Source organism: Anabrus simplex, chromosome 2, assembly GCF_040414725.1.
Source record: "Anabrus simplex isolate iqAnaSimp1 chromosome 2, ASM4041472v1, whole genome shotgun sequence".
NCBI classification, from domain to species: domain Eukaryota; kingdom Metazoa; phylum Arthropoda; class Insecta; order Orthoptera; family Tettigoniidae; genus Anabrus; species Anabrus simplex.
In genome coordinates, this window is record NC_090266.1 from 1,174,145,313 (window position 1) to 1,174,159,163 (window position 13,851).

The 13,851-nt window shown below is 40.2% G+C and overlaps 1 protein-coding gene across 3 annotated transcripts in view; it reads right to left on the minus strand.

Moving 5' to 3' along the window:
• Window positions 1-13,851, minus strand: part of LOC136864770 (dual oxidase maturation factor 1) — a 563,446-nt gene that overhangs the window by 251,712 nt on the left and 297,883 nt on the right. For all 3 annotated transcript variants that reach the window (XM_067142138.2, XM_067142137.2, XM_067142139.2), the window contains exon 2: window positions 12,743-12,938. In XM_067142138.2, the coding sequence (XP_066998239.1) occupies window positions 12,743-12,907 (165 nt within the window). In that variant the 5' untranslated portion in view covers window positions 12,908-12,938. The remainder of the gene's footprint in view (window positions 1-12,742; window positions 12,939-13,851) is intronic.

Sequence of the window (13,851 nt, forward strand, 5' to 3'; positions counted from 1 at the left end):
TTGAACAGGTCTGGCACTAGCGGCTTCATTTTGTGTCTGCAATAATCGTGAACATATTTTTAGATGGCGAACGCTTTTTGAGACTGCATAACCTGGCTGATAAAAATAATTGACTTCTTTAATGGTTTAATAAATAATAATATTGTTTAAAGCAGTGGTATTCGAACATTTTGGTTGGCGTACGCCCGAAATCCAACTGGTTTACCTTCGTAGACCCCCCCCCCCGAAGAATGACTATATTGCGATTATACCAGAAATTACCATTTTTTTTGCTAGTAGCTTTACGTCGCACCGACACAAGTCTTATGGCGAAGATGGGATAGGAAAGGTCTAGAAGTTGGATGGAAGCGACCGTGGCCTTAAGGTACAGCCCCAGCATTTGCCTGGTGTGAAAATGGGAAACCACGGAAAACCATATTTAGGGCTGCCTACAGTAGGATTCGAACCCACTATCTCCCGGATGCAAGCTCACAGCCGCACGCCCGCTAACCGCACGGCCAACTCGCCCGGTAAATGACAAATTATTGTTGCTGGACGCCAAATAATATTAACCATCATCATCATCCGCAGCTTATCCCATTTGCTCACGGTCCCTGTCCGCACTGAGGCACGAAAGAGTTGTGACCGGGGATTTAAGGTCACATGCCCTTCATGACACCACAGGATTTTCAACTGAAAAGGAATCAAATCACGTTCGCCGAGCTTACAGGCAAGCAGCTAAGCCGCTACACCACAATGATGTATTATATATCGTCGCTGGGCAAAGAAAGCCTCGCAACTCCTTCGGAGTAAAGTTTACAGAAGAAGTACAAAAGTGAGCGGTCAGCAATCGCTGGAGAAATGTTCCTGGCATTTTCAGTGCTTACCGACAACTAAATACAGTAGAGATAATACGCGACACTTACGGATTTCGCCTTGCTAAAATGGGAGACAATTCGACGGTGGCGCTCCTAGTGACTTGACCTGAACAAATCGCGCTAAATTTAAATATCAATGGAAATTTATATACGGAAATGGATAAATAAATTACGTCTAGAAAGAAAGTGTTATTGAGATATTAACTTCGAAGTTTCTAAAGCAATTCTGGATAAATGAATGAAGAATTATTTAAAAGGTTATTATTCAAAGACTGAAATTAGACATATAAACAAGAAGTGAAATGGACTGGTGTGAAATGGCTTGATCTTTCATTTATGCATTACTTTTTTAGCTTTAGCATATTCCTGCCTGAACTCTTACGGTTGGATTTGTCTTTTTTCTCATTTAAAAACATTGTATCATCACATTAAGACACTTGTCAATAAAAATATCGGCACATTCCTTACACATATGATGCAATGAATTAACATTTAATAGCAGGACAATTTTCCTCTTAACATGAAGCCTACTAACAGAAAGATAATCTATAAAATCCCGGCTTTAATCTGAGAAGAGGGATAAAGAAAGAAAAGTATGAAAATGTTGTCGATAGTGATGCTTTGAGGAATATTTACGTACAATTAGAGCAAAAATGTAACATACCCTTGGCTGTATTGTCGAGAATTTCTAAGGTCGCTGGCCTGGAAATGATCTGAACAGATCTTATAATTCTTATATAAGCGTAACGTCCCTTCTTTCTTGTACACTTTATCCAAATCGCTTCTGTGACATTTCAAAACCCACAGATCACACCTAAAACAACACATCGGTATTGAAGGTTAACTGCTGCACTATACAATAAAATATGCGTATTACATTTTATGCCAGTTAAAATATGGGTCGAGCAGGTCCGAAGATTATGAAGTACTATAAACATCTCTGTCACTGGAAGAATATATATGCAAACACAATATTACTTACATGTTCTTGTTACGAGGGAACCTGAAGAACGACCGCGCATTTTTCTCTACTTCGTAATTACTCCAGCCAAACACAGCACATACCTTTCCCCTCATGTTGAGATGAGATATCAAGGAATGCCACACGCTACTATTTATTTATGTCAACTCACTGAAAATGCAAAAATAACACCAAAAACTTCACACAAAAATACACGTGCTCTTATGAGAGAATCAGTACTGTTCAGGTCTATCCGCTAGAGTGAGCTCCAGTAGCTGTCCCTCGATATCTCGCTCAGTGTCGCGTATTATCTCTACTGTATTTGCGACAACTCAATTATTCGACTATTGGAGTCTCCTGTTCACTTCTTTTCTTCTTAATCTGTTTACCCTCTAGGGTTGGTTTTCCCTCGGACTCAGCCAGGGATCCCACCTCTACCGCCTCAAGGGCAGTGTCCTGGAGCTTCAGATTTTGGGTCGGGGATACAACTGAGGAGAATGACCAGTACCTCGCCCGGGCGGCCTCACCTGCTATGCTGAACAGGGGCCTTGTGGAGGGATGGGAGGATTGGAAGGGATAGACAAGGAAGAGGAAAGGAAGCGACCGTGGCCTTAAGTTAGGTGCCATCCCGGCATTTGTCTGAAAGAGAAGTGGGAAACCACGGAAAACCACTTCGAGGATGGCTGAGGAGGGAATCGAGCCCACCTCTACTCAGTTGACCTCCCGAGGCTGAGTGGACCCCGTTCCAGCCCTCGTACCACTTTTCAAATTTTGTGGCAGAGCCGGGAATCGAACCCGGGCCTCTGGGGGTGGCAGCAAATCACGCTAACCACTACAGCACAGAGGCGTACACATAATTATTAATGCAACAATTACTATTGTACTATGTACTGCTACTGAAGAAAATTAAGTGAATGGGTGGATTTCGGTACAAAAACTAAAAAAGGGCAATGTAGCATAAGCATAACTCAGAAAGCCGAAAAATATACGATACGAAATTGAGAGGCACCTGGCCCTGAGGTTCACTAAGGCTGCGCCAAAAGTGAGTGCCAGGTTACTTCCTGGGAGCAAAGGGGCTATCCGATGTACCCCACTTAGTGCCCAACTTACTGTGGAAGCCTTTACCTTCCACTCCTCCAAGGGCCTTCTTTGCTTGTATGGAGATGGCTTTGCCTTTTTAACGTAGATTACATTCCTCGACAAGTACATGTAAAAAAAAAAAATTCAAGACGCTTTTAGTGTTTGGGTTGACCGCGTATATCACCGAGAATATTTAACTTATGATTATGTTTAATGTCTCAATTGATAAAGGAGGAGGGTACCTGCTGTAAATAAATAAATAAATAAATAAATAAATAAATAAATAAATAAATAAATAAATAAATAAATAAATAAATAAATAAATAACGAAAATTTGAAACGTAGTTTTCATGAAATAGCGCTCCACATTAAGGCAAAATTTGTGCTAGATATATGACGTCACACGCATACTCTGTTATAAGATGGCGCTGTGTTGACTAACGCGCTCAGCTGGAGGTTAGCTGTTGTGAATACATCGTGGTCAGTTGTATAGAATTTAAAAGAAAATAATGGAAGAAAAAATTTGATTAGGATTCGGCAAAAGCGTGCAAAAGTAAGAGTTGAAACGAGAAAAGTGAATGATGAAATGAATGGCTTTTAGTGCCGGGATGTGTCCGAGGTGCAGTTCTTTTGATTTGACTCCCGTAGGCGACCTGTGCGTCGTGACGAGGATGAAATGAAGACGACACATATATCCAGTCCCCGTGCCAGGGGAATTAACCAATTATGGTTAAAATTCCCGAGCCTGCCGGGAATCGAACCCGGGACCGCTGTGACCAAAGGCCAGCACGCTAACCACTTAGCCATGGAGCCGGACAGTGAATGATGAAGGAATAAAAGAAATGAAACGAAAGAACGTAATAGGCGTTACTATGAGAAATTGAAACACCGATAACAATTTAATAAGTAAGCCTAGGAAACCCTGAAAACCCTCCAGCCGTTACAATAGTGACAGCCTACCTCCATTTCTTATTTGTTTAATGTCCTCTCATTTGAATTGGTTCATAAAAAAAGGACATCTGTCACATTTTTTTTCGAAATTAAGTTAACGTTGAATTTCTCATCTTGAATGGTCATCACATCGTTTTGTAAAGAAAGGAGATCAGTCCAGCCTCTCCGTCACTGTGATATTGTGATTGGAAAGTTGGCATCCGGCATCGGTTTTCGTTATACAGAACCTATAAAAATATGTTTTATCATTCATTGATGACATGAGCAGAAACACTTTCAGACTAGGTAGCTCCAGTCGAGTGCCATCATCTTTGCCAATAAACTGTGTACTCAGCAGGAAAGATATCTATTAAGAAGAGTAAAACTGATGGTCTTAAGAAACTGGTCGAGTATATACCTGTCGCGTATCAGGAGTACTTCACGGAGCCTAGTGTGAGAGGAGGAGATGACAATGAAGATGATTCTTAGAGGACACGGAAGATTTCGTCTCATTTCAGTAAATGTTCTTCATCCTGAGACTAAGAACTTTGTTATATTATAATATTCTAACATTTTTCTGTGAACAAAAAAGGCTGCATGGAAGCTTTGAGTGGTTAGATAAAGCTACTCATTTGTAAACCTCTTTCATAAAGAAAGGCCATCAGTCCACAAGATTTAAAAAAATCTTGTATAATTCAACTAATGATGATAAATCCCTGAAATATGTTCAGAGGAATCCTAATATGATAGTAACAATTTTTACATTTCTATTATGATGGTAAAATATCCAGATAGTTTTTCTTGATTTCTCAAAAATTAGCTAAAATGGACTAAAGCCCTTTCTTTATGAACCAAATCATTTGCAATTTGCAGTCTAGCGACACCGGGATGTTGCAGTTTTGTCTCACAGAAGATTTTTAAGGAGGAATGCTACTAAAATATTGACCCACCAGGAATTAACAGTGTGAAGGTGTGTGTGTGTGTGTGTGTGTGTGTGTGTGTGTGTGTGCGCGCGCGCGGTATGACACAAACTGTTAGTTCTCCACCTAGGGGAAATGGCCTAAACTGAAAGCCACTGTGATGACCACTCAGCTACGGGGCCGGGATTTGGGGCACACTCTGATATCATTTATTTTAATGTGTGACTAGTTTTATCTCGTATTTGAATTTGGCCATGTCAGAGCCACGTAAAGTAACCCTGCATTTATAGTCAAGCTTCTCTTCTTGCTTTCTAATAGTTCTTCATTCTTTCACTTCGCTGTTTCTTCCTCCCCACCGTCCTGATTTAGCTTCCTCTTCTCCATTACCTGGAAAACGCTGGAGTTTTATATCAATTATTTAAAGGTTGCTCTCTGTTATATTATCTCTTCTGTGGATGTACCTTAGTTAAGACGCTTCCTTCCCACTCCTAGACCATTCCTATTGATATTTTTTGTATTTTTTAACCTTTCATTAGTTTCGGAAGACTAGAAAACTTCAATATTGTGTATTAAGTAAGTCGAAACTGGAAAGAGAATGGCTTCAACTTTAACAATATTCGTGGATTTACAAGCAAAACGCATTCAGCCAGTTTTTGAGCTTGTTATATTTTCACACTGCTCTAAAATCGTATTGTAGATACAGTATAAACCCATTGTACAATCCTAAATATAAGTACTGTTAATATTATTCTGAGAGCAAATATTATCAATGAAAAACTTATTTTTTCTACAATTTGCTTTACGTCGCACCGACATAGATACGTCTTATGGCGACGATGGGATAGGAAGGGTTTAGGAGTGGTAAGGAAGCGGCCGTGGCCTTAAGGTACAGCCACAGCATTTGCCTGGTGAAAAATGGGAAACCACGGTAAACCATCTTCAAGGCTGTCGACAGTAGGGTTCGAGCCCACTATTTCCCGCATGCAAGCTCACAGCTGCGCGCCCCTAACCGTGCGGCCAACTCGCCCGGTGAGAAATTATTTTAAATACTCTTCTTTCCCAGAAGTAAGATTTTTGACTTGCGAATGTACTAATGATATGCCAAAGAGCAACTGAACTTCTATAAGGTTAGTCATAAGTTTATTTTGTTTAAACCGTAAGCCTGGATGTTTACGTGATTTTCTATTGTGACCATAGCCACGGTACCTCCATTCTTACGTTGAACCAAATCCAAAGGGATGTGGCCTTTCATTTCAAATAACCCACAGGATTCGAACCGCGGCCACCTTGATGAGAAGCTAATGACTATGCCCCTCAGCTACCACGCCCCATACATTCATAAGTTCCTTACCGACGCTGCCAGAGTAATTAGCTAGAGGCAGATGTATTTATGAAAACTGATTCAGGACCTGGAAAAGTCTGTCGAGATTCCTTTATTAGCGCACAGAGCTGTCAATGAGACTTCACCTTCTTGGTTTTCTTGACTTGGTCTACTGACCCTTATATATGGCAGCTCCTCACTTGGTCGCACGAGGCTACGTAAACCTCGTTCCAGCCCTCAATCTGAAACTGTAATATTTGGACGAGTCGAGAATTAAATACGAAAACGTCAGGTACGAGGCAGTTAAGGTAACCCTGCACCACAGAGCTGGTTATTAGTGAATGAGCCCATCTGCAAATTTCCAATTTGACCTAATGTCAGCCTTCACACATATAGAATATAGGCATAATGTATTTCCAAGATCACTTTCAGGAGAGGTTTTCCTTGCGTTTCGGAGGTACTAGTGATTTGTCTGGGTCAGTACACATTCGAGAAAGGTATATGATAGACAATTGGAGCTCACTGCATTGTGCCTCCGCCCGTATCATTTTGAGCACACAAGCAAATGTTTCTTCTTTGTTTTACTGTATGTATGTCAACGTGCAGGAAATACAAGAAAAGAAAGAGAAAGCGCAATTATCGAAAAATTACATGTTTCTTTTCTTTTCGACGATTGTTCTGGTCTTAATCCTTGTCACTGCAAGAAGTTAACGTTGAAGTGATGTATATTATTCTATAAAGTAATATTTAGTGAGGTTCTTAATAGTAATTCATGGGCGTATTCCCATGAAATTCTTCCATCATATCTCTTCCATATCCTAACCAGGACCAGCCGAATTCGACCAGTGTCTCTTTCGAAATCTAAGGTCCAGTCCTGGCTAGGGCCATATTTTGAGATAATTCTTCCGTGTTCAATGATATTTTGTTTCTATGTAATTAATAATTTGATAAAATAGTAAATGAATATCATTAAAAGTAAATTCTTTAGTGATGTCTTCAAGCTTGACTTTGAGACCAGACGCGTCACTAGCTGGAGGCAGCTTACTTGAACCACCCTTCTCTTTTACAGGACAATAGAAGTAGAAAACTAGGTAGTATCGTCACACTAGACGTTTCCCGTCAGAAATTCGTGTTAGCTGAGCGACATCTTCAATGTATCCTCACTAAGACTGCCTCTGTTCGAATCTCGACCAATGTATTATTTTTTAGATGAAAAGTCAGTTTCCCCTGGTTCGAATTCGACGTCACGAGGAAGCCTGGTAGCTCTGATCATCACGAAATACGAACAGTTATGTAAAGCTACAAGCTTGCTTATGTTGCTGTCTATAAGGGCACAAATTTTCATCCCTACAGCACCAGCCCTGTATTTTAATTACAGTGTTATTGGCCTCGAAAGATATTTTTACGGTAAACCTTCAAAGTCGTTTCCTAGATTGTTCACAACTTATGCCCCCAACTCTCGTAGTTACCTTCCACCCGTACTAACATCTATAACTAATAATTCAATTATAAGTTTTTCCGCACACTTCAAATTTTTGCCTCATACGTCGATCTGTTTGTCTGAACATCACGGGAAAACGGCTTGACATAAGTTCTTGAAACTATGTATTTAAGTTCATGGATATCCGGAGAGTGCACTAGGTGAAAATGAAAATCCACAGCCTGTTTACAGTCATTCGACCGGGTCAGGAATGGAATGAACGAAGCCCCCATCTAGGGGCGAGGAGAGGAATTGTGCCGGCTGCCGAAGCCTGTCTCACTCCTCTGGTGTAATGATTAATTAATGATAGATGAAATTAAGTGATATTGGAGAGTGTTGCTGAAATGAAAGATGACAGGGAAAACCGGAGTACCCGGAGAGAAACCTGTTCCGCCTCCGCTTTGTCCAGCACAAATCTCACATGGAGTGACCGGGATTTGAGCCACGGAACCCAGCGGTGAGAGGCCGGTGCGCTGGCAGCTGAGCCACGGAGGCTCAGTGCACTAGGTACATAGTATTATTTAGTACACAGTGGCCTAGCCATATTAAAGGGATCAAATCAAGAAATGTCTAATTTCTCCTTTAATATTAGCTGCATCTAAAAACTATAGGCTACATGACGAAAGTTGTACAAAATATTTTATGATCTTTTAAGCTATTTCACCTTACGAGTAATAATAATAATAATAATAATAATAATAATAATAATAATAATAATAATAATAATAATAATAATAATAATAATAATAATAAAAAGGAGATTGCAATTTTTTCGGACATATTTACAGAACGGATGATTCCAGATTTAAGAAAAGGATATTCAAGTACCTTTGGGACAAAAAGCCAACAACTAGCTGAAAGATTTAGAAACAAATAATATAAGAGAAGAAAAAACTATGGACAGAGAAATTTGGAAGATTGAACAAGAAGCCTCGTGCGAAGTCATCCGAGGACAGAAAGAAACAGCATAGTGAAGGGATGAAAGAATAATGGAAGGAGCGGAAGAGAAAACAAAGTATGAAGAACTGAACTGAAATTGGCACGTGGCCCTTAGCAGGCCACATCTGAAATAATAATAATAATAATAATAATAATAATAATAATAATAATAATAATAATAATAATAATAATAATAATAATAAAGTGTGATTTGATAGATGATTTTCTATCAAGAATGAAACCTGTCATTCTGTTATTCATTAAATGATATATATTTCAGGTATGATGTGTTGTTAATGTTTTCTCCTTCAGGTATTTTATTTAACTGGAAATAGTTTCAATAGATGCGAAGCAGCTCACAGTTACAGACTGATCGAATAAAAACAGAAAAGAAACGGCTTCAATCAATCATCATAGATCTACATTAAGGACTGTCGTCCAGGTGACAAATTCTGTTTCAATTGTATACCTGGTGGTTTCTTAAGTGATTTCAAAGAACGTGAACATTTCCCTTGATAAATTACATTATTCCCTAATTCCTCTTCCTATAAACGAATATTAGCCCAGTTTATCCTCCTGAATTCCAAATTTATCTTCATATCTTCCCTACCTTTAAAAGCTCCACTCAAAGTTATTCGTCCACTAATGTTATTCCACGCCATCCCTCCACTGACAGCTCGGGAACATCCCGCTTAGTCGAGCAGCTCATCTCTCAATCTTCTCAGCCCAAATGTTGCAACATATTCGTAACAATCGTGCTGCTTTCCTTTGGATCTCTTCCAGTTCTCGTAACAAGTAGTCCTGGTGTGAACCCCATACACTGAAACCATAATATAATTGAGGTCTTACCACAGATTGATATGCCCTCTCCTTCACATCCTTACTACAACCCCGATTTAGTAGAAATTCACTTCGGGGTCTTAAGACTTTATACAGCGAAGATAATTTTGCCCATGCTTGACTATTTTAATTTGTATTATCTGAAGTCATTTCTTTTCAGTTTCGGCTGAGTTAATTTATAACTGTTAGATTCTGACATGCCAGAATACCTTGTCAACTGGGTTCAGCTGCTTTATGTTCACCAAGGTTCAGCGCTGTCACCACTCTTGTTCATTCTAGTGATGGACACTGTAATCAGCAGACCTGCACCGTTCTTTGCCATGGACGCTTCTCTACGCAGACGATGTCATTTTGGCCTCTGAGTCCCAGGTTTATCTGCAATGCCAAACCCAAGAATGGAGCGGTCGGCTGGCGCAATATTGCCTGCGCCTAAATAAAAAGACTGAATATATGACGTCAGTTCCATTCAGGTAGACGGCGAGAACCTGCCACGAGTAACAAGATTCAAGTATCTTGGCTCCACGGTCACTGATGATGGCCGACTTGCGAAGTGGTAAAAATAATTTCGTGTGGGTATTCCTAGCCGGGTGCGGCCCTTGTAAGGCAGACCCTCCGATGAGGTCATGTGTAGGTAACTGCGTGTTATTGTGGTGGAGGATAGTGTTATGCGTGGTGTGTCAGTTGCAGGAATGTTGGGGACAGCACAGACACCCAGCCCCCGAGCCATTGGAATTAACATATCAAGGTTAAAATTCTATACCCAGCCGGGAATCGAACCCGGGGCCCTCTGAACCGAAGGCTAGTACGCTGACCATTCAGCCAACGAGTCGGACGTCGAAGTGGTCAATGCAAGGATATCCGTAGCCTGGATGAAATGGAGAACAACCGTTGTCACTTGCGACCGGAGGATGAAAGATAATCCGAAAACAAATATCTATCATACTGTCATCCGATCTGTTGCACTGTTTGGTTGTGAATGTTAGACGACTACGACTGAGACAGAGCGTCGACTGGGCATCATGGAGACTAAGAGGTGGACACTTTGCGTCACTGAACTGGATCGCATCTCCATCAGGGAGAGATTTGGCGTTGCAGGGATTCAAGAAAAAAATACGCGAGAGTCGTCTACGACAGCTTGGACATGTACTAAGGGCAGACGCCGACACTATTCCGAAGACGGGTTACATGTTTTTTGCTAGTGGCTTCACGTCGCACCGACACAGGTAGGTCTTATGGCGACGATTGGATAGGAGAGGCCTAGGAGTTGGAAGAAAGTGGCCGTGGCCTTAATTAAGGTACAGTCTCAGCATTTGCCTGGTGTGAAAATGGGGAAAATACGGAAAATCATCTTCAGGGCTGTCGACAGTGGGATTCGAACCCACTATCTCCCGGATGCAAGCTCCCAGCCGCGCGCCCCTAACCGCACGGCCAAGAAGAGTGTAAGATCTCCACCCTGACATGGCGCAGGACAGAACTAAATGGAGACAGCGAAACCATGTAGCAGGAGGGACAACTCTGAAGACGAAGAAGAGGTTCTTCAGTGTGTCGAAACTAATTTATCTAATACATCTATAAACTATCCGCAAAATGAAACATTTGGCTTCCAGTAAGTTTTCGTTACCAGAAACATGTTCGTTTTTTTGCCGCAAAACTAGAGATTGCGAACTAATTAAGTTTTTTTTTATAACTTTTAGGCCCGTTACTCTATTGAAACTAATTTATGAATAAACAAACGTGAAATCTTCCTCAAAAATAAAACTTGTAACAGTATTATATCTGAAAAAGAAACAACTTAATTAAAATAGAATAAGATGTTTCCTTCTTAAAATTACAATCAGATTCTATCAAAATCACTCACATATTTAGAAATATTTAGAAACATATTCTATTTTAATTAGGTTGCTTCTTTTTTTCAGGTATAATACCGTTACCATATGTTTTGTTCTGCCAAAAGTTGATAAATGTATTACGCATAAAATTGTTTCGGGAGACAGAAGAACTTAATAGTTATAAATTGACTGTTTTAATGTATAATGCTAAAAGTACCCATTTACCTCTCTTTTACGAAATTGACATTGTACTACATTGCATTCCAAAGAATGCTTTTTAAAATTTCGAAATTACGTGACACACACTCACTGCAAAGACGAAGGTGCCGTGATCTTGAAGGTCGCGATACGTCATTACTATTCGAAGGGACGATCGCGTGACGTTGACCTGCAATTCCTTCCACTAAAACAAATATCTCTCTCTCTCTCTCTCTCTCTCTCTCTCTCTCTCTCTCTCTCTCTCCAGCTGCATCCCATCTCCGCTATATGGCATTGCCTGTGTAATGGTTAGAGCCCGAGTTTTCAGACAGCAATAGGCCAGAATGCAAACTTATTGTGAAGCGGGTAACAAGTATAGTCTACACTACAGAACGGCTATGTTTTGAGTCTTGCATAAACTGTAGGGGCACGGCCCATTAGAACCCCTAGAATTTAAGCTACTCTTGCAACATTGTGGAAAAGATAGCTAGATGTCACCGAAGCATCTTCACCGCAGTTAAAAACAGCCTGCAGCTTCTAGACGTAAAAAAAGTAATCTTCAACACTTTTCAAGGTGGAACACAAAACATGAGAGTAATCATACCCCTGCCAAGCATAGCGGAGATTACGTTGATAAACTTCTGAACATGCTTAAAAGTCAAATATATGCAAAAAAACCCACCACAACACCGTTGCTGAAAGCAGTGTATTTTATGGATCTTTTAAAGGAACTGCATACCAACCTCTATGTAGGGGTAAGCCGGCAGAGGATTGCACAGCGCTGGTTTTTTGAACGCAAGTTGTCGCAGTCAATCTGGTGCTCATATACGCCAACCTCGAGTTGCTAGATTTACCGTCAGACACAAGAACTTCTTCGGGGTTGGGGATGGGGGAGGGGGGTAAAATTTGACCCCTCGGCGTCTCGGAAAACCGTAACCGTAGTTAATGATGATGATGATAATAATAATAATAATAATAATAATAATAATAATTATTATTATTATTATTATTATTATTATTATTAACAATTAACGTGAGCCGGATTTTTGTGCAATATGAGTATCGAGAGGAAGGAAAGAAGAGTAAAGCGGGCCGCAAGAAGTATTATGCCCCAAAAGGAGGCCGCGATATAAAAAGTCTGCGGAGGATTGTAATAACGTACATAGTAGGCTATATGTGGCGTCATCAGACGTTCCAAACTGCAGTAATTTACTCATGCTCGTTTTAGCCACATCTCAGTCCTTGTTTAAGCATGATTGCAAGTTTTAAACAGGAAGTCAAAGTGGTTTTAATTGTACAGTAGTAGCCCTTCCTCTTGAGAATACCACCCCATTGATAGACAAGAATGGCAAAATATAAACCCAAGCATCAGGAAAGTGTAACTTACCTCTTTCCGTACACCCGGGAAGATTACGAGAAAGGCGATGAAGACAGTGAAGAAGATGAGGTAGAGTGTAATGGTTTGGACATCACCGGTAACAGGCGTACGATTGCTGTAACTATACAATGTGGGGCCGCCATCGTTCCGGAATGCGTCAAACCAGCCCTTCATGATCCGTCACAAGTGGCACTGCTTCAGCCCACTGGAACACACAAAAAATATGTCTTTTTCATATATGTTTATAAATAGAACTATTTGTATGCATTACAAAATTAAAAGTATGATAACTAACAAGTCTGAAAAAATTATAACAGACAGTTGAGACGCTGGACTTCTGACCAATCCTGGCTCAGTCCGGAGGTACTTAAAGGTGCTCAAATACGTCATCCTCGTGTCGGTAGATTTACTGCCATGTAAAACAACTCCATAGGGACTGAATTCCGGCAGTTCAGAGTCTCCGAAAACCGTAAAAGTAGTTAGTGGGACGAAAAGCCAATATCATTATATTATTATTATTATTATTATTATTATTAAGAATTAACATATTGAGAAATACATTAAAGAAATAGGTTTCCAAATTCCGAAACATAGTGACGAAAATAACATTGCACTCGGAGATTTATTTATTTATTTATTTATTTATTTATTTATTTATTTATTTATTCACTATGTAAAGAGCACAGGACCGAACTACAAGCAAGCTAGTAGATTTACGTGACTGTTGATATCGTGACCATAGGCACAAAACTCATTTTTACGTTGAATCCGAACCACTCGTATGTGACTTCACATGTCGGAAATACCATATCGTCGTTGCCGGGACAAAACCTCCTATGTGAGAATATTTTTGGAGATATACTGACCCGCAGTACGTACATTATGAAGAGCGAGAATACCTTGACAATGTTCACACAATATTGCACCTTAGAGGACAGAACCTTACCGGCCAAAGTACTAAGCTAAAATATTTCACATAGGAGGTTTTGTCCCGGCAGCGACGATATGCATTAGACGAGATTCGATCCGTGGCCACCTTAGTGAGAAAGAAGCGATGATATCACTGGGATCGAATTACATTCGCTCCACGTGCGAATTCACTACAAAGCAGCCGAATA